The 21253-nt window shown below is 44.1% G+C and overlaps 1 protein-coding gene across 1 annotated transcript in view; it reads right to left on the bottom strand.

The window, feature by feature from the left end:
- Positions 1-18904, bottom strand: part of CMPK1 (cytidine/uridine monophosphate kinase 1) — a 111863-nt gene extending 92959 nt beyond the window's left edge. Inside the window, exon 1 of the mRNA XM_086952398.1 lies at positions 18615-18904. Coding sequence (XP_086808524.1) covers positions 18615-18758 — 144 coding nt within the window. The 5' untranslated portion in view covers positions 18759-18904. The remainder of the gene's footprint in view (positions 1-18614) is intronic.
- Between the last annotated feature and the right edge of the window lie 2349 nt (positions 18905-21253).

The raw sequence follows: 21253 nt of genomic DNA, 5'->3' as shown, positions 1-21253 counted from the left end.
TTTGAAAGCAGTGGCACGCCACCTGCATGGGGGGTGGGGCTGCTTCTGTAAAGAGATGGAATAGGTGTGCAGTATTTGAATGGGGGGGGGTGAGGGGACTATCACAGTATCCTCCAGCTGGCAGCCCAATAGCCACGAGGCTATCCACTGTAATTAGTAGGCCAAATAGTGGTGCTCGAAATTTGGTACTTCCACACATCCCTATTCGGTCGGATAGAACTAAGACCCACCCTGCGGCGCATAGGGCGTTATATAAAAAAACACCTATCAGGTGCTCAAGAGAGCAGATGAAGGGCTTAGTGACAAAGGGGAAGATTGGCAAAATAGTATAGAGGACGTGGCAGCATTACCATTTTCTTGAATGCTATTTGGTCCGCCACTGAAAGTAGGAGGGTCCTCCAGAATGATATCTACGCTAGCAGGGAGATCACCGCTCTTGTAAGATTTCTGTCCAAAAGATCAGCCGATGTATGATGTATTTTTAGGCCCAGATTGCGGAATGTCATGGGCTGCCATGATAAAGGGACACTGTTTATCTGAATAACAGGGTCAAGCGTTGTAGAAGTAAATAAAAATAAAAAAGATTTAGTCCAATTAACTCTGAGGCCCAATAACTCAGCAGTCCTGTTTAGTGTGTGAGCTGTGCATGCTGGGACACTGTTTGTCTATGAGATAGAGGAGCTTATTCTCCTCAAAAAGCGAGTGAGGAAAGGCCATCACTGAGCGGTATACCCCAGAGTAGCCCCTGAGACTTAAAGACGTAGGTTAACAGTTCAATAGCCAAAGAGATGAGCACTGGGGACAGTGTGCATGCTTGGCTGGTGCCCCTGCGGACCTGGTCAGATATGCGGCATCTCTTTTTCATCCCGTCAGAGGGGGGCAGGTATAGATGAGTTTAATGAAGCGGGGGAAGCAGGTTAGCATTGAAAACACTGTTAAAGTCACCGCCCAACCACAAGGTAAGCCCGCTCCAATGCAATGCAACAGAACCCCAGTCAGGGCATCCAAGAATACCGCTTGCTCAGACTTAGGAGCATGGATCGTTCCACATTGGATATGGAGACCCTTCAGCTGGCCCTCCACGAAGACCTAACGACCCTCCGCATCTGTAACTATGGCGAATACAACAAAGAGGACCCAGGCCTTTAGCCACACCAAGACCACACAAGCATATGTAGAAAGGTTAGTAGAGTATACTTGGTCCCTCTCACGTTCCTGGAACATCATGCCATCTACTTGGGTGAGGTGAGATAACTGCAGACGTTCTGAGACGCAAGTAAGAATAAACTACATATTGACAGGAGGGAGCGTGCATGCCTCTATCGTTCCACGTAAGTATATTAGTGTCAACCATCATAATAGCCGTATGAGTAGAAGAACCTGGCTCCAGCCAAGAAGAACGCTGGCGTTCCATGTAAGTAAATTTGTGTCAGCCATCATAATAACCGTATGAGGAGTGGAACCCGGCTCAGCCAGCAGGGTGATGCTATGTCTACCCTAAGTGCCCAATCCGGTAAGAAGCAAGCAACAACACAAAACAAACTGGAAATAACCAAAGTAAACATATGATACCATAAAGAGCAGAGGCACAATAGGTTATCACTCAAACATGTTAATATTGAGTGCCAGAGTCGTCAAACTGACAGAGTGGTGGGCAACAGCATGTAGGATGTACAAGTGCACTGAACTCCCAGTACCAGTTGTTTAAACGGAAGCCAGCACTCTTTGTGACACCTGCAGAGGTGCTGGGACTATGGAGTCTGGCTTAAGTAAGTTGATGGGGAGGTTAGCGCATGGCCTTTGCCACGAGTAATATACAAAAATCACACAGTAGCAGCCAGAGCCACCTCAAAAGTCTCTAGAGCCAGCTGCATGAGTACAGTCTGTAAGGGAGGGCACCAGATATCAGTCACCCCAAGAGTGGCGCCCAGGGGCAGGTAAGAATTTGGTGCAAAGGCCAGGCAGGGAGGAAACCCACAATCTCAAGGGCACCGAGCAGGAGTGATCTCCATCACCACAGTCAGACAGTGAAGGACAATGGAGGGTGCCCCCATGCCCATTGGGCCTGCCAGGCATGTCCTGCACGGCGCAGGTGGTGCGTCAGCAACAGCCCACATACACCACAATAAAGTCGAAGAGGAGAGGAGTTCCTTGGTGACCACATTGATTGTGAAATATCCATGATTGTGTCATACAATAGCACACCCATCCCCTAAGCCTTTTGGCGCAGTGAGACAAAAATGCAGCCAAGGCTGCGATCACCAAGTACATTTCAATACACTGGCTGTTCCAAGGGCCAAGGTGCCAAACAACAACACCCTCTATGCCGCCGAAGGCTCCGGCCAGAGGGCCCCAAGGTAGTAGTCCATGGTTGCACTTGGGCAGCGCTCCCAGTCCAGCGCTGCTCTGCCCAGTCCCAGGCCTCTATAGGACCCGTGAAGAAGTGTAACGTGCCGTCTGCCAGAACCCAAAGCCGAGCTAGAAAGAGGAGGGAGTATGTAATGTTGGATTCCCTCAGTCTGCGTTAAAAGCAAGGAAAGCGCTCCATTCTTGTTGGACTGCCACGTGTAATCCGGGAAGATTATTACTCCCACACTGTCCATTACCAGGTTGTCTAGCTTCCAAGCCTCTCGCAGGACAAGGTCACGATCTTTGCAGAAATCAGAACACAAACACCGGGGAGGGGGCCTCTGCACCGGCACCCGGTGTGTTTCTTTAATCAAGAAGAAGGGCAAGAGAATGGAAGAGGTGAGGAAGCTGCTGAACCATGTCTCCAGGTAGAACACGGCATCTTGGCCTTCAGCATTATCAGGCAGGCCCACTACTCGAACATTATTTCGGCGGTACCGGCTGTCAGCACCCGTTGATTTCTCCTCCAATATACAGATCCCCAGTGTGCACAGCTGAGACTGCATCTTGGATCTGCGGTTGGAGAGTTGTCAAAAATTGTTCCCCAGTGTGAACTCTGTCTGTGAGCTCACAATAGTTGACACACAGTAGAGCGAGGTCAGTCGCCATGGTGTCAATTTTGTTTTCCAGTGACACTCAAGACTTTTCTATGGCTACCAAGACTGTCTAGTTTGTTCTCTACAGAAATGGGCCCAGCAGAGCGTACCAATTGATCCATTTCACTTGGAGCAAGCGAAGGCAGCGCAGAAGGACGAGACGGTGTAGACCGAACTCTAGATCGAAGACGCACCCTGGCCGCTGGAGGACCATTATTACCGTCCACATGGGAAGAAGAAGCACGGCAACAGGAAAGGGCCGTCTTGCGCATGCCAAGTGGTCATGCAGCCCAGCAGATAGGTTAGGGCGTAAGTAAACTGCCGACCGATGCAGTCGCCAATCCAGGAGCTCCAGGTCGACCAGAACTCTCCAAGCAGTGGGAGAGGTAGGTCAGGGTCGCAATCCCCAGCGAGATTACCTGCAGCAGGACAGCCACTTGTCAGCAAGGAGCTCTGAGGCAGGTGCGGACAGTATGGTGGGGCTCAAAGGTACATTAAGATTGCGTCATGGTGTAAGGAAACGAGATGGCAGAGCCGCCGGGTACCGCAGACTATGCAAGACAGACCTGTCATTGAAGGTGGGTGGAGGGTTGGGGCTCAGGATTCGCACAGTAGAGGTCTCTAAATAAGTGAACCCCACTGGAGGGGGACCAGGCCTCTCCAAGCCAGGTCCGTTAGGGTATAGACCTAGACCAACCATCACACCTCCTTGCTGGGCAGCTGCAAGTCGGGCTGAGCAAGGCTGCGGGCTTCTTCTATCGCCACGGCCACCTAGGACTTTGCTTCTGCTCCCCCATCACCCCAAGAATGGCTGCTGGGGTCAAGGGACGAAGGCAGCTAGCATCAGGAGAATTCTGCTGGATAACGGTATTATAGCGCAAAGCTCCATTAGAGATCGTCCGTCATCTTGGCATCACAAGCCACTCGCCCATTATAATTGAACGCAATATACTTGAACATTCTACAATTCGCAAAAGATAGCTGGCTTTCACCCTTGCTTAGGCAAGAATTTGAAGCTTACATTTATAAACGAGGTAGGTGGTTCTAAGTGACATCAACTAGTTGAAGAGAGCAATGTTGAAAGTATCTATGATCTTACATGAAATTCTGGAGTTAAAACTCCCTATCACTGGCAGGTATATACCTCGGTATACCCTCCATAGGCACCCCTTACTCTTTACCTACTACAACCCTCTCAAAAAATAGTTATTTAAAAAAACTGGCATCCAGCTTCCCTGATAACTTGGCTTTTCCACACCCTGTCCAAATAGTTGTATTATTATTTAAGAAAAATCTAATATCTGGTGCCCTAGAACCATCCTCTCTCTGGGCCATCCATCCCCCTTTCCAGCTCTTGTGTCACACTCACTGCTCTTAAATTGAACAGTAGCTTTGAGTGAGTCGCTGCAGATGGAGACCTATTACTTGTTAGTGCAATGAAAATGGTGATTGGCAGCACCAAAGTGCCACCTCCATTCCCTTGCCCATCACGAGTCGGCAGAGACCCGGAGGCAGGACACAGCCGGCGAGAAAGCAGATCATCCACCATTCCACTGCTTTGCTCTGGCCTCTGGAGGTCCAGACGCAGCGGCAAAAGCCCAGGGCAGCTACCACTCTCTTAAGATTATACGTCAGCAGTGAAAGGAACAAGTTACTTACCTTAGGAGACATTTTGTTTTTACTGTCTGGTGCGGAAGTGAACGTAACAGATGTTCATAACCAAATTTAGAATCTGGTGCTTACGCTACGCAAAAGATTCATGCAAAGTTGGAAAGGCAAAAGGTTCATGTAAAGTTGGAAACGCACAGTAAGGTAGCAGTCTTTATCTTCTAGACACAACTCGATTAAACAAGGCGAGATGACAGCAACTTGACCAGTTCACGCTCAAGTGGAACTAGAGTACTGAAACCTGGTGGTACATCCCAAACGCAGATTTTTGCCACTTATGTAGCACTAGCTTACCCGTCGCAAGTTGCTGCAATCTCAGAATAAAGGAAATTCAAGGAAACTCGTTATGATAACATTACATTTACATTGTGTCATTGTTATTGAAAGTTATTAATTTGTGACTTGAGCAGTGCGTCCTCGATTGGCTTCCAATCTTGATTCTGATTGCTCTGCTGTTTCATTCGAGCGGGCTTGACCAGTGCGTAATTGATCGTTTTCCAATCTTGATTCTCGTTGCTTGTTCGTTTGAGAAGAACGGGCTTGAGCAGTGCGTACTCGATATGCTTCCAATCTTGATTCTCTTTGCTCGTTCGTTTGAGAATTACGGGCTTGAGCAGTTTGTATTCGAGCAGCTTCTAATCTTGCTTCCCGTTGCTCGTCTGTTTCTGAAGCTCGTTGCTCTTCTGTTTCTGAAGCTTGTAATGCTTTTTTCTTTCGTGCTTCTGATGTAGATTGACAAATCTATTTCGGTTTGTGGGTCATAACTGTCGACGATGCTCACAAATTTGCTGTCTATTTCAGTATTCAAATGATTATGAGTGCCCTGGGGGGCCTATTAAAAAAAAAAAATGACAGAAACCATCGCGGGAGTGCACTCAACAACTTCCCAAAGTTTCATAATGATAGGATGAATGGTGTAGTAATGCATAAAGGACAAACAGACAGACAGATATACTTTCGTTTTTATATATATAGACTAGCAGCCCGCCCGACGTTGTCCAGGGCAGAAGGGGGCTGGGGGCAGCACCGCTGCAGGAGACGCGCAGCAGAGCGTACTTACCAGCATCACGTGCGCAGGTTGTTGTTTCCTTGCCCCCGTTTCCTTGCTCCTGGCCACTTCTGCCCAAGCTCCTGTCCGGACTCCGGAGGCTGTCGGTTTGGCGCTCCTGCCCACGCTCCTGTCCGCTCTTGGCATGTCGGAATCCGGAGTCTGTCGGTTCGGCGCTCCTGTCCTGCCCGCTTCTGGCCACGCTCCTGTCCGCTCTCCGAGCACTTTACTACTTTACTAAAATGGCGGACCCGTGATTGTGATGTCAGCGCGCATAAAACGCACACGCCCACCTCAGACATGGCGCTACTTCCAAGGGGCTACTTTCTGAAAGAACGTACTTTGCCCTTCTAAGGTATATTTTTGTATGGTATATAGCCTATGTCCATCTGCTCACCCTAACGTTTCCTATGATGTATTGGGTGTTTTGATTGGCGCTGTGGTTCCAGAGTTTACCTGGCTCAAAGGATTGTGTTCTCTCTTTATAATAGTAGTATAGATTACCACATTCAAATAGGGTCCTTTTTCAATGCTGTAAGAAAGCATAAGTAATTTGTACTTCGCTTTTTATTTTACAGATCTTGCCATCCAACAATTACGAAGGAAACACTAAAAACCAACACTCCAACACTTGGTAAACTTCTCTCTAAGTAATTAATGATTCAAAAAGAATAATGTATACTATAAACTGTCGAATACACAAGTGCACAAACACCCCTTGGTAGTTTGAACCACGATACCCACATGCATTCAGTGGCTCACAAAACCTGTACTTTCAAGTGGTTCTAATCTGAAGCTGTAAAAACGTAAGAGATTCCAGGAATGTCCCCAGAAAGATATCCTATTGTTAAGGAGCTATTAACGTCCCGGAGAAGCACTGCAGGTGCACCTGTGCAGTTAGCTTAGTTGTACAAACAACAGGCAGCACACAGAAGCAATACAAGCAGGTGAAAGTGCGAGGCCAAAGTGCACGCACAGCTAAATCAATACTCTCCACGCCAGAGCCAGCCACTGCACAGTACCCACATAACCTCACCAAATGTCACAGCTTTAGTTTGCTACAGAAAATATAATTTATCCTCTTTCTGGGATGCTTTTTTCCTCTTTTGAGAACTTTAAAACGAGTAATTTAACTGTGTCACCGTAAATGTGCACGTTGACAGGTACGGCCATGCAGATTTCCAGAGTGCAGTACTGGATAATGAATGGACACTTCCCCAGCAAGGGCAACCGCCTGCTCACGCATGTCAGGTCTGGAAGGGACAGCTGGTCAACGACAGTCAGAATTAGGGTTAGGAGATGCTGAGGGTCTAGGCCTGGAACCTAAAGGACACAATCAGCAAGGAAGAGTCAAATGGTCACTCAAGAAACAAATGTGGCCATTAGTCTGAGGACAGGTGATGGAAAAAGATCACTTCACCCTAAGGCTGCAAAAATGCTTGCACCTGTGTGGCTTAGGGTCAAACGCCCAGTATTCAGTTAAATAGGACTTGAAGGCTGGGAGATTCCCTCCGGAGGATGCCTCTTCTACTGTACCGAGCAAGCTGCCGGCAAGTGGGGTCTGACCCTTCCACTGCTTTATTAGGTCACCTTGGGTTACCGGCCCCCAGAGACACCATTCTTTAAACCAAATGACTCTTCTGCAATCCCCCATACAATGAAAGCCTCCAGAATGAAGCTCATACTCTCGACTGGCACACCTAGCAATGTAACATGTCCCTGTTTTAACAGCACAGGCTTCCTGCCCTCTCTCAGCCAAAAAGTTCCTGGAGTCAGCTCTGGCAGGCGGTCACAATGCACCTATGTGCGATCTGCTCAAATAAAAACTAAATAAGATGGCACAGAATCGTCAGGATTTCCATAAAAGAGCATTTCTGCATATCCCGATTGCTGGGATCATGGTAAAACAAAAAAAAACACAACTAGTACTCACTAACTCCCAGGGGCCCAAGATCAAAGGACTACTGATCCATAGCTCAGCAGCCAATATATGTAAGGGCAGCAGGCGCTCACGTCAAATTAAGGCATTTAAAGCAGCATCAAATGTCTGCACTTAAAAAAAATGGATACAATATCAGGGGGCGTCACCAAATCTTACATTCGCATCCGAGGCACAAATGTTATTTAATTTGTTTTTTTTTATAGTTAATGCAATGCACAGTTAATGTGGTCTTGATGAATTACTTTGCTTTTCCAAACGGGACCCGCTGGGCCGATCACATAATGCTGACAGTTATATAGGCTGCAAAAAGTAATTAGGCTGCAAAAAATAATTTAAACAGTTAGAACCACCAAAGAAACCATGTCCCATCTGAAGCGCATTCACCAGAAGCCCACAGGTAGGGAAGCAGTCCGATTTAGAACACCCAGGGTCGTATTACAGAAAGAAAATGAGTGAGACTGCAACCACAAGTACCGTAGCTGGAGCCGCTCCCAACATGTGTGTTTGGGTGTGGCCACCTAAAACGCCCTCATTCTGGGCGACATACACTAAAGGATTTAAAGTGGCCATTTTCCCAACACAGATTACAAGTGAAGCTTAATCGGGAATAAAAAGTAAAAGACTAAATTGTGACTGTCACAGCCGTGGCTTAAAGCCTCTGAACAGGCACCTAACTATTAACTGCACGGAATATGTTGAATTGCACGACATTTCAACCAGGAATTCGTATGATGTTTTAGGTTGTGCACGCCTTGCCTGCTCTGTGGTCTAGCACAGACTGGCAGCAACCCGCGTCTACATCCAGTACTATGGCAATCAGATGACATGTGCATACCCTTAAACCTCATAACTGCAATCCGTGACTTAGACCCAGGGTCGTAGTGGGACAGTAATAGTCCCTAGCATCAAACTAAATGTGGCCCCTATTCGTGAATTAGATAGGTAAAAAATGGTCCATGTTTACAAATTGGGGCAGTTTTGAACTAATACAGACACCACGCAGAATAAGTGTTTTACCAGTTATGGAAGACTACTTTAACTTCAGCTTCATTCAAACAATGTTTGCTTTTAGATCAAGAAAATCAATAGTACAAACCAGTGCAGCAGACTCTAAAATAGGCCCACAAACAGCCGTATAACCGGCAGACACACTGCCCGGTCAAACCAGTCCATCGCCCTATAGTAGGCCGTACGTCGTTGCGCACCCAACAAACACACACGACAGGACAGAGCATAGCCTTCAGCATTGAAGTGTAGTATGGATTTTCCCGAACAAGTTGAAACATAACCTGCATGTGGCATCAGCATGACAAAGGTACTACACCCCATTCCTGAAGCATTAGAATACATACCTCTCTTACTCAACCAACTGAAAAGTCAGCAGTTGTGTACAGCACACTGATACCAATTGGGTTGGTTCGCACTATTAAAATACCATATACATATGTATCAATCACTTACTCTTGTGCCTCAATTTGAAGGTAGAGCACATTCATTAACGCTTTATTGGATGATGTATGGTGCGTAACTGATCAGAAGGCATACAGCGGTCAAGCTTAGGCTTTCAAAGCAATATCAATCTAAACACACGGCGAGTATGTCAATGAAAATGTAGCGACTTAAAAACAGATGCACTATGGGTCTGCTGTTAAATGCTGCAATCATCACATACATGGCATCACCCAAGACACGTGGATGATCATTAACAATCTGGGACATGAAGCAGGTCAGTCATACTTCTAACCGTTGATAAAATGTGATAATCCTGCTTGCGAGTATAAAAGCAACTTTTCACATCTCATGGAAAGTGCAAGAGGACTCTGTAAAGTAGGAAGTAGATGCTTGCTAGTTTAAAACGATGAAATGCACAGACCCTACACTTGCATGCATTTAGGTCTACCTGCAGTCAACCAAAAACAAGCTCATGTACCAAACTTACTCAGAGAGGTGGGCATGGATAAGAACTGTATACAATCTTGAGTGTAGAAAAGAGTTTCAGGCTGTGTCAACTAATAAGCATTCACATCTATTTTCTTATTCGGGAATCCTAAACCCCGTTAAGTTGATAATGCACAGCCATCCGTAAGAGCAGACAGTCTGTGGCCATGTGGGATAACAAGTGTTTTACAAAACAAAAACGGTCACACAACGTCAAACTATGTAATCAGCAGACCAATACAATGCCTTTCATACAAATTTCTAAATCTTCCTTGACAAGGTCAGATTTAATTAAGCGGTAATTGACATGCGATGGAATAAGACTCCAAAAGCATTGCAGAAGTATGTACCCCATATTTAATGGTTATATATAGTTTCATTGTGACTCTACAGAAAGAAAGGAAAGATGTAATCATATTGCCAAAGCAAAACAAAAATGCACTACTAACAAAAAATGGGGCAGGTAGGCATTAGAATAAATGGCATGGTTGAAGGGGTAGTTCTACTGAAAGGGCATAATCGATTGGAGAAGGGAACAGCTTTCTTCCCTCATGTGAAGATCAGAGGGGGTCACAAACCTCTGGAGGCCTTCACGGATCTTCCCAGTGGCAAGACTAAATGAACTAAAGGGCAGAGGCAGCCAAGAGGGAAAAGGCGAACTAAAAGATCAGCAGAGTCAACCAGTAAACCGAAATTAAGAGAGGTGCGTATGGTAAGTGGAGGAATCTAAAAGTGGTTTAATAACAGAGATGACCATGCGGAGATATAAAGAGAAATAAATTAAAGTATGCAACTGTCGTAAACGGGGCTTTTTGAGTGATGTAGTATGGATTACATTGGCATCTCAAACATGAATCGAAAAGCAGTACTAGGAAAAATCGATGTCTCCTATATACATTACAGCAACAGCAATAAACTTATTTTTGCAGGTTGGAGGCATGGCATTAAATGATATGCTCACAGATACAGTCATAGGAAATATCAAGAGGTATAACTAGTAAACTCAAATTCTGAATAGTTATAGGATAATAGGATAGAATCGAAATGTTTTACAAGTCAAACCACGGTTCAAAATGACCTTGTAACACGACCTGGGCCTCTCAAATGTTCTTTAATGTCACCCATTCAAATAAGCTAACCGCATGGGATCATTCAACATGTGCTAGTCATTCAGTGTTTCATATACTGCTCTAACCCTAAATTACACTCTGCGGCTGCACAAACATGAGCAGTGACTAATACAAAATTACACAGTGCTCTATTTGTAGCTCATAGTTCTTCTCCTCCCCAACGGTTGCCATCTAAAATAAGAAACTCTTGCTTTAAAGCACATTTAGATACACCCAAGAAAATGAAAATGGAGCTGCACTGTAATGACTGGGAGCCATCTTTCCATTTCTATTATCTTCATGCCCTAATGATGATGAATTTAAACACGTATCGACAGAGTCACTTACAGCATTGGATTGGCAATGATTTAAGAATACTTTAAATCCGAGGTGTGCATTGATGAGGCTGTCCGCACAGGCTTCCAATGGAAGAGGTCCTGCATCCTAACTAATCCGAGCTTCAAATTTACAGCATCTCTTCACTGAAATGCAACGCCTCTGCACACTCAGTACTCAAGAGTTATCTGCACTTTGGATTGCCCGAGGAATCTAAACAAGAATATATGTCCTGCTTACTTCTTTACTAATCCAGACCATACCTTCAGTCTCCCATAACTTGACAATATCTACAATGCACCACACCTTGACAATATCTGCAATGGCTCCTTTAGGGCCACTTATTCATTCAGCTCCAGAAGAGTGGTGGGATCATGCGACCCACTGCCTTACTTATTTTATTATGTATTTGGTGCATTAAAAACCAAACTCTTGGGTTCTGAAGCGCACATTTTATTCACTGCAGTGACTTTGGTCACTAGAATACTAGGGCATCAAAATCACGTTTCCGTAGCTGCAGCATTATCACATTTCAAACTCTTTGCTTTAAGAATTCTGAATGAATTTCAATGGATATTTCAATATCTTTTTTTCCCAGACGGAGCACAAAATGTCCTCCTTGTGCAAAGACAATGCCCCTTGCTCAACCAGTTACTAAACACAGGTCTATTTCTTAACTCTGCAGTCGACAGCCTTTTGAGGAAATTAACAGCATTAGTATGTGCCGGAAGGCCACATTGGTTGGCTCAGGGACAGGGAATAACTACAATCTGAAAGGTATTCCAGTCAGGCAAAGCGTCAGGTAAAAGCTCAGCTCCATAATGAAAGAGGGCCAACAGCCAGTATGGTGGTTTTCGAATAAACATGGGGAATCAGGGAAGCAATGATGCCAAGAGGAATGACTAGTGCAAACAGGGTATGAGCCTTAAAGAACAGAGTGCTGCAAGACAAAGAATTGTGTCCCAAGAGAACAGTGGTGTCATCAAGCAAAGCCAAAAAGAAGAAAGGCCAAAGGTTTATGACTGGACAGAGAACACAGAAGGGCCTAGGCACAAAGTAAAGAAGATCTTGCAGCAAAGAAGTATCAACGCAAACAAAGAGAAATCTGAAAAGGCACACAAGTAAAGGATAGTGAAGGACTTAGTCACAAGATAAAGATAGTCCAGGAGTGCGGACAGTCTCAGGTGTAGAGCAAAACCTACAGTAGAAAGTACAGCTTTAATTTTCTCAGTCAAGGCAACTCGCTAGATGCTTGGATAAGTCATGTGATTGCGATAGTGCTAAATTTGGGAAAACTCGTTTTTCTAGTGAGCTTCCTTCCTTGGTATTAAGTCATTACTCCATCGCCTTGAAACGAGTTTTGGCAAAAATTAGACTTTCATAGCACAAACAACTTCTTCAAGCACTGCCTGTATACTGGGATTGTTTTTGTAAAGGAATAAACCTTACTCCCTCTGCATCAAACCTCAATGTCCGTGTGAACGGGACACGCCCCCTACCACGCCTAGTCCGCCGTATCACTCAAGGTCCCGGACATTTCTGAGTGATCCTCCGGTCTCTCAAGCATCTCGGACTCCACCCATCTCTCCTTCTTTGCAGGACCCAATCACGACGAGCGGAAAACAGGAAGCATTCCCAAGTAACCCCGGAAGTGCATCCCCCTACTCGGAAGCGGGGACGGCAGTTTGTTCAAGGAGTTGGACTCGTGGCAGGAGACAGCCGACGGTGAACCTGAGAAGAGAGTCGGTGTCGGTGAAGACGACGGTGTCGGTGAAGACGAGGAAGACGACAAAGTCTGGACCGAGGACTGGTGGAGTCCGGTGGAGGACGCTGGAGAGCGGCCGCAACTCACGGGAGAGTTGCGGCGGGGCACGTGAGTAACGAACCCTTTGTATATTGAAGAGTGTAAATAGCCGTAGCTTAAAAGCATGACCGCACGTTTGCACTTATCACTGTATACATTGTATAGTACCCGTTCCGTCACGGACGTCACTGTACAGACTCCCCGCATTTGTTCACGACAGCACCAACCCCTCTTTTTCCCTGATACTCTGTTTCCTTTCCCTCTTGACCCGTTCCCTACCCTTCTCGCGGTCCGTTCTTATCCCACACCCCTGGTGACGGTATTCGGTATAAAGACAACGTACCACAGTCAAACTAACGGCCCTCTCTCTTTCTCTCCTTCCCATACCTCCGAGGAACCACCATCCTGTGGACCTGCTGGACGACCCCAGTCAACGCCTATCCCAAGAACCAGCCCTTCCGAAGAACTACTGCGACGACTGACGACCAAGCATCACCCCGAAGCCATCCATGTTCTTTTCTTTTGTCACGAACTGAAACCTCTGTGCATTAAGAATAAAAACCGGCTCAGAAATAGCTCACTATATACGGCCTCCACGCCTGTTAGTCTGGTCCGCACACAGCGCACGATCACAGTCCGTAAGTGTTGAGTCCATGTTTCTCAGCATTAAATGTATTTAACTAAGTGAACTCTTGTAGTAAGTAGCTTTTTAGGTCTCTTTCGGCCTGGAACTATACGCACGCAGCACAGGCCATTACATCGTATGCTTAATTTGCCCCCTTCTACCTCTGTATTCACTGCACCACAACAAATATCTCCCACACAGTTTTCAACTCCGTAAATGCAAACTTGCATCTACATCAACAGGACCCTAACCATACAGTGACCCACTAGCTTCCTCTCATGCTTCTAAACTCCCACTCCACCCACCAGCGCAATTTACTTTTCACCATTGAAGAGATACTGTAATTGTAACGCAGGCTTTTCTCTCCCCCACATCCAAACCCATCTTTGATGACTAGATGGCTGCAAAACCAATCAATCCAGTCTACATGAAATTTGTGACAGCACTGTCAACATACATCATTAATGTCACAGGCTTCACATCCTAATTCTTGAATATCTCTTGGGCTAGCGATTGCTGTCACTCACTCTAACATCTTTTATATCCTCCATCATCCCAGAATCATGACAATTTTATTCTTGATGATTTATTCGGTCTCCCCTCCTTAACTACCATCCCCAAAATTGACAACACCTTCCTTGGTAGCTTCATATTGGCTGATTCACAACACAAATTCAGAGAATCCATTTTCGAGCTGTTCTAATTTAACCTCACTTTTCATGTGACAATATCCACCCACAACCTTCTTTACCTCTGATAAACTATTGCCCGGCTACAACTTTTCCTCCCAGACTGGACTCACTACCTCAACTTAACCTTTCCCATTTAACTGCATAGCCCTATACGAAGGACAGCCCAAACCTATGACAGTCACCCAAGTCTTTAAAAAATTAACCTATTTACAGACCTCGGAACATCCACCACAACACCCAACAAACATTGCTGATCCTTGATGACCTTCACATCAATGTCTAGGTTGTTACCGATATTAGATATACATAGGTACCATCAAACCAAAATATGTTACCAAGAAGATGCTCTAACTGAACCAACACACACATTGGTACACATTAAACACCACATCAACAGACATATATCCAACCCAGAACTTATATCCCAGAAAGTCTCCTATCAATTGGATCTCAGCACCCATTCAATAGAGTACATTAGACACAACATTTTACATTCGCCAACACAACTCGAAGAATCCAACAGGCTCAAGGATACCAGGTAGCCAACAAAACTCAGGACTAGAATATCCCCAGCTGCTAAGAGCATGGTAAAGTTAGACCTGAGATTGACAAAACACCCACAGTAAGGATAAGATACACCACAGACTGCCAAAAAAGACCATGTGTTATATAAAGACTGGCTGAAGACTACTGCAGAACTCTGGCACAAAGAAAAGATTTAGACATGAAGAGTCCAGGTAAGTACGATGCAATAGGGCTGGCGGCCCATGGCACAAAGTAGACCCAAAGGAATAGAAGTATCCTAATAAAAAGTATGCCAGAACAGTGAGAACTAAAGTGTGTGGTTCACAATAGAGATAATCCGAAAATAACAAAAGGGCTCAGGCACAAGATTAAGCTAGTCCCTGTAGGACAGGATGATCAGGGCACAAGGTTAAGATAGGCAATCATAGAGGATCTTCTGAGAGTAGGCACAAAAGAAAGATGGACTCCCAGAAAACAGAAGATGTCATGACCAAAGTAAAGATAGCCATGGAAACAGAGAAGCTGATGGGCAGGGCAGAGAAGATAGTACACAAAACGGGCAAATCCAGCGTAGAACATCTTTGAAAGAACAAACAGGTCCACTCCGATTGCATGGACAGAACAGACAGAGAGAAAAAATGTTGACCAGAGAAATGAGGAGTCCTAGAATCATGGTAGTACCAGCCCCAGGGTGTAGACTGCTAAGAACAAATACAAGTTTAGACTCAACGTAGTGGGTTCGATTGAGATTGATGTACACGAAACAACAGGAACTATTGTAAAGTGAGTACAGCAAGAACATGCTTGTCCATTCCTTGGATCAAAGGGCATGTTAATTAATTTAGCCCTAATGTATGTCAGCTTAGTCTCCTTGGAAATAACTGGTATGACTAACAGAAGTTAATAACTCAAGGAGGATTATTGCACGTTCCAGTATGATTTGCAGAGACCTTAAAAATAATAATTGACTAGTATAAAGAAAATTCCAATACACAACATGCACAAGAAAAGTGAAACACTGGGCATGCTGTATATTATAAAGCCGATGAATTTGACACATACATCATAACTAATACATCTTTTTCATGATTTCAGAAATAAAATGTGTGATTTGCATGCAGAGTGAGAATCTAAATCAACCTTTAAAAAAACGTTGAATCCCTGTTAAAATTGTTCATTTTACCAAGACAGGAGTGCCAACAATTTATGTTATCATAAAAGCAGTGTCTCCTGTCTTACTCTACGCTTATTATATATTAAAAAATAGACCCCAAGTAATTGCATTAATTAGAACAGTGAGGTGAGACAGCCTATGTAGAAATTTTACTTTTTCCAAATATAAAGTGTTTAAGAAAGACAGGGGATGAAATTTGTATGCGAATGTTACAGTTAGCTCTTCTGGCTTGAAAAACAATTTTAAGAGTGGTTCAACACCTTCATGATCACTATTAAATAATTAGGAAAAGTAAGTAATCTTGGAGCCCCAGAAAGTTAACTCCTTGAGTTACAGCACTTCAGTGGTACACATGGGATGTGCAGCATGGATTAAAATAAGCGTGTTGTGCCACTGAGGCTGATTTTCAGTTTCTGTGGAAACAATTGAAACAGAAAAGCATACATTTATGCTTTAGTGACTATGAAAAATGTGTGTGTATAAGGCTAGTTTGATTTAACCTCATAGGAGCGTCGAATGTTCAGCGCCCAGTGCTGAACGTTCGAAGAACGAATGCTGACCCGTCGGCCAACGGTCATGCGCAGCACTGGCAAGGTAGTGCTCGCGACGACCGTTGGCCGACGGCAGTGCTTAAGGGGTTATGGTATGGTAAATATATTTATTGAACTCCATTTGTCAATACTATTTTTGGAAATATCGAATTACAAAACATTGACATTTGGTGACAAATGAAAGAAAGATCTAACTTTAAATAAATTAATTGCGCACTTTACAACCAGGAAACTTTGGCTCAAATTCAAGCTTACAAATAGATTTACCATAAATGTCAAATCAGTGATATAACTGTACAAACTTAAGATTTATAAATGTTGAACAAATGCATTGTTTTCCATTGATAAGAGTCTTTATCATATATTTTCAGTGGATTAGTTGCCTCTATCTTTTGATGGCTCTGCTCGTCCTTGGCTCATAGAGCAAAGTCTAACCTATGGCTCAGTTCTGGCTTGGCTCTCATGAATGCCCATATTCCACCAAGAAACATAGGCCCAGATTTACTAACATTTTGCATTTAGTGGTTACGCCACGTTTGCACTGCAAAAACACAAAATGGCTGAGATTCACAAAGCCAACCAATTCAGATTTGCATGGCTTTGGGTGGTAGCTTTAAGAAAAGGTAGCGCAAGGCAATGCTGCCTTGCATCACAGAGGCATTCCATCAGTGGAGCATGGACGTTCCCATGGATATGGATACAACTCCAGATTTATTAAGGTGAGTAAAACTGGGTTTATGTCAAAATGCTATGTCTTCCTGAACCAAGCCTAACAAGAATCAATATGAGTGCTATCTTTCTACAGCACGCATGGAAAGAGGAAAATACCTTTAAGGATTGTTTTGTGTAGGAATGTATGCCTTCCTGCACAAAAACATTCCGCCCTATAACACAAGGCAAGGAATAGAGCAAGGGTGCCTTTGTTGGCCTAGGCAGGACACTGTGCCAGTGCTGGGAGACAGCTGAAATGTGCCATATCTTTGAACACATGGCATACATCTGCTGTCTCCTTTTCATGCAGCTTTTTTACTCCCCTACATCGTGTGAAAAACTAGTAAATATGCCCTTTAGTGTCTCCTGTGCTCATTGTCTGCCTTTGCTTGGATAGCTCCCTCAATGGAAAGGAAGTTGACACTGTCACAGCTGAACTAAATATGTGTACATATCAATTCCTCACAATGTGACTGCTCCTGAATACAAACATCTCAGCATCACACCCAAATCATCTGACTAACCCTACCTTAGCTCCATTACGCTATTGCTAAGTGTTGGTTGGCGGGGTGCTGGTGAGCGATAGAAGGGAAGTAAAGTCGAGGACAAGGAATGGAGCTGATTGGGTGTTAATAATAGCACCCATAGTGTTTTTATACATTATTTAAAGCACTTTAAACTGTCAATGATGCCATGTACGAAGGATCCTGTCGTTTTCATGACCTTGGCTTAGGGGAGATAGCTCAGGGTCCACCACTGAACATCTGCGACCTGGGCCCGGGTAACTAATGCAAAAGCCAGCCCTTCGACTAAAATAACAGAAAAACACAGGACAAATCTCTCACGAGAAGCCTTTGTGCTTTTTTGTGTTGGATATGGGTGAGCCGGAGTGCCGAAAGGCAGACAATCTGATAAGAGAACTTAAAAAAATATCAAAGAATGAACACCAAATAACATACTAGAAACGGAAGTAGGCGGGTATCTCGTGAAAACATGCATTAGACGGTGTGGGTTAAACCCGAGAATAAAGGCGATGGTAATCGAGGCGCGTCTCGGAGAGGGGATGGGCTGAAATAATACGTGTCTGAAGAGAGATGGAGTCCTTGGTCTTACTCCATAGAAAATTAAATAAAATGAATGAAAGAGTTGCCGGGTATGGTTGCTCTTCGTGTAATAGAGGGGTAGTGGGCGAGGTATGGACTGGATAGCGAGGTGGGGTGCGATGTCCAATTTTTTTATCTTTTTATTTAATGCGATTTTATATAGCACGAATTTTACCCGAAGGTGTCAGAGCGCTTTACATACGAACCAGTTGCGATACATAAGGCTTTCAATAAAAAGTCCGCCTGCTGTATGTAGTAGCTACAGCGGTTAGTAGGTGGGAAAGAGGCACTCGGCCCAGTGATGTGCCTTTATGCTGCTCGACTGGGTGCCACAGCATGGCACTGTACTAGGATGCCGTGGAAAATGTAACTCTCAGACTCACCTCCACTATCTTCTCGCACTGTGTGCCTTTGCCGGCACCGGGCCCGCCGAGGACGAACACCACCAAAGGCTTCATGACTGAGCTTAGGACACAGCGAAGACTGGGAGGAATGCGGGTCAGCGAGCCGAGGATACTGTACAACATGCAGAGGCTGGTGAAAGGCGGCACAGGACACACCCGAGGCAGGGGCGGTACACCCGGCCTCCGAAGAGCCAGGAAACCAGAACAGAAACCGACAGGGAGGGAGGAGGGCTGCTAACACAGAAGAGAGACTACCACTGATATCCTCCTTCGAGCCTAACACCAGGATGGAACTATGCAAAATTAAAGTAGGAAGTCTGATGCGAATATGTTATACTCCCACCTGTTACTATTTGTCAATACACAGTACAATTAAATGTAATCAATACATTCAAAATTAAAATCAGTCACTTGAAGATGGCCGCCGCCTTTCAAGTGTTCCTTAGAGAACATTTCACGGCGTCCTTCGAGTCAGCCATGTTGGGAAGTGGCGATTTCTAAGTCATTCCAATAGAGCAATATGTTGCAAGGGAATACTAGCATTTAGTCATAGCGAATAGAGCAATAATTTTACGTTACAAATCGAACTGGGGTTTCGTAATCAATATTAGAGAATACATATGAGATTTCCAGCTGTTTTTAACGTGAGCGATAGCTATTAAAAGCTCTTACACTGGAGATAGAGCTCGATTTTACATCTTTCGTCAAATGATAATTGGAAAGGGACTCTTTCCCCAATGGAATTCGCTTTGCTAAATATAAAACAAATCAAATATATTGTTTTCATCTTTCACGCAGCCATAGCACCATCGGCCTGAGCCACGTGGAGAGACTAACACGTCACCATCCTAAGCCGCGAAGTTCTAAATAAATAATAAGAAAATAGACCGCTAACTTTCTAATTTGAATGTGACGGCCGGGGCTTCAGTTTTGGATCAGATGTCTCTGCAAAGGAGTGTATGAATCAGAAAGGAAATGTACTATCCTTCTTTAAATGAACAGTACACGTATGCTCCAAGTGTAACTTCTTTATTATCAACCCCACAGCAATCATATAACAGCATCAGCTACCAGCAACAGAATGCTCCCAACATTCCATGTTCCCCAACTTATACTGAAAACTTGGAATGCAAGCTTGTGATCTAATACATTCTACATATAACTAATAATTATACCTACCACGTACACTACACAATCCTTTTTTTTAAACAACTTAAAAAGATCCAAGGAATGGCAGTAACATCTACCACAAATGTACAAGAGGATGAAAGTATTACAAGTAAATTGCACAAAATTTCATCAAAACTATTTGGTTTCTGTACAACCCTTCGTCCAGAAAATTAAAAATCAACTTTTTTCAACAGAGCCATAAGACGTCACTCTATATGCCCAAATCATTTTTTTAGTTCATTCTCCCATATTCGCCTGGAAAGCTGCAAAATGCCTTTGATAACTCTATCTAGAAGCTTTAAGATATATATATATATATTTTTACAATACAATACAATACGTTATTATTGTTGAATTACTAAAAATCCTTACAATATGAAAAGTAAAATTAGCCAAAATTTACATCACAAATTACAAAAAACAACACAAAAAATATCAAAATTAAAACATGTTAAAACTGGAGCTCTACTCGGAATTCACTCCGTCTTACAACATAATAATAATAATAATAATAATCCACATTTGTAAAGCACAAACAATCACCCGTAAGGGTCTCCAGGCGCTGGGGGCCATCGGGAAGATTAAGCAAGCTATTGCCCAGAGTCACATGGTGCTGGGCTAATCTGCCACCGTCGCCGGTAATCGAACCGTGATCTCCAGATTCCAGCATCAGTTGCCCTGGCCGCGGCGCCACACCTCTTTAGAAAGTGTGCTTGGGATCAGCGGCTAAAAGGATAGGGACAGGGCAATATATTGGATAATCATTGGGAGACCTCTAACTGCTTTCTAATTTCCTTCATAAATTTGAGACCCCGACAAGTCAGGATTGGGGATGAACCTCCCTGCCAGAAAATAACGGCCTGGCGACATGATCTTATATTCAAACTGTTCAATATGTCCCGTATAAGCCGTCTTCTAGATACCATGAGAGCTGGGCATACACAAAACAATGAACTAAAGATTCAGTTTGATATCCGCAGATTCTGCATTTTGGGCAATCGTCTTGGGGTTTCCAGGAAGGTCTTAAATCCTTGGATTCATGAAGGCCCATACGAAGATTGATAAGGTTTTTTTTTAAATGCTGGCTGAAATGAATTGCCAAGTAAGCCTGAGGTTGCTGGAGTGAATAGGAAGAAATAACTGTCCAGGCATGACGTTGATGGGACAATGTTTGTTTATCTTCCAGTAACGACTTCCTTTTGGCGTTAGAATTTACAATTTTACAGAAACTGGCTTGATCAATTTTTTTATTCCATGTTGCTGACAAATCGAGGTCCGTAAGGCATTTCTCCAAATGAATGGCCCAGGGCTGAGTTGGTTCTGTATTAATTGCCTGCCAACAAAGGTTATTTAAAGAGTCTGGGTCGGCTGCACGAAGTTTATGGCAAAATGTAACAAATGTTGACTTGGACCTAAAGATTTGATTTTGAAGTCCGATTTCTAATCTC

The sequence above is a fragment of the Lissotriton vulgaris genome, chromosome 1_1 (genome assembly GCF_964263255.1).
Source record: "Lissotriton vulgaris chromosome 1_1, aLisVul1.2, whole genome shotgun sequence".
NCBI lineage: Eukaryota > Metazoa > Chordata > Amphibia > Caudata > Salamandridae > Lissotriton > Lissotriton vulgaris.
The sequence above is the reverse complement of the archived record's forward strand: the minus strand, read 5'-3'. Positions and strand labels throughout refer to the sequence as shown.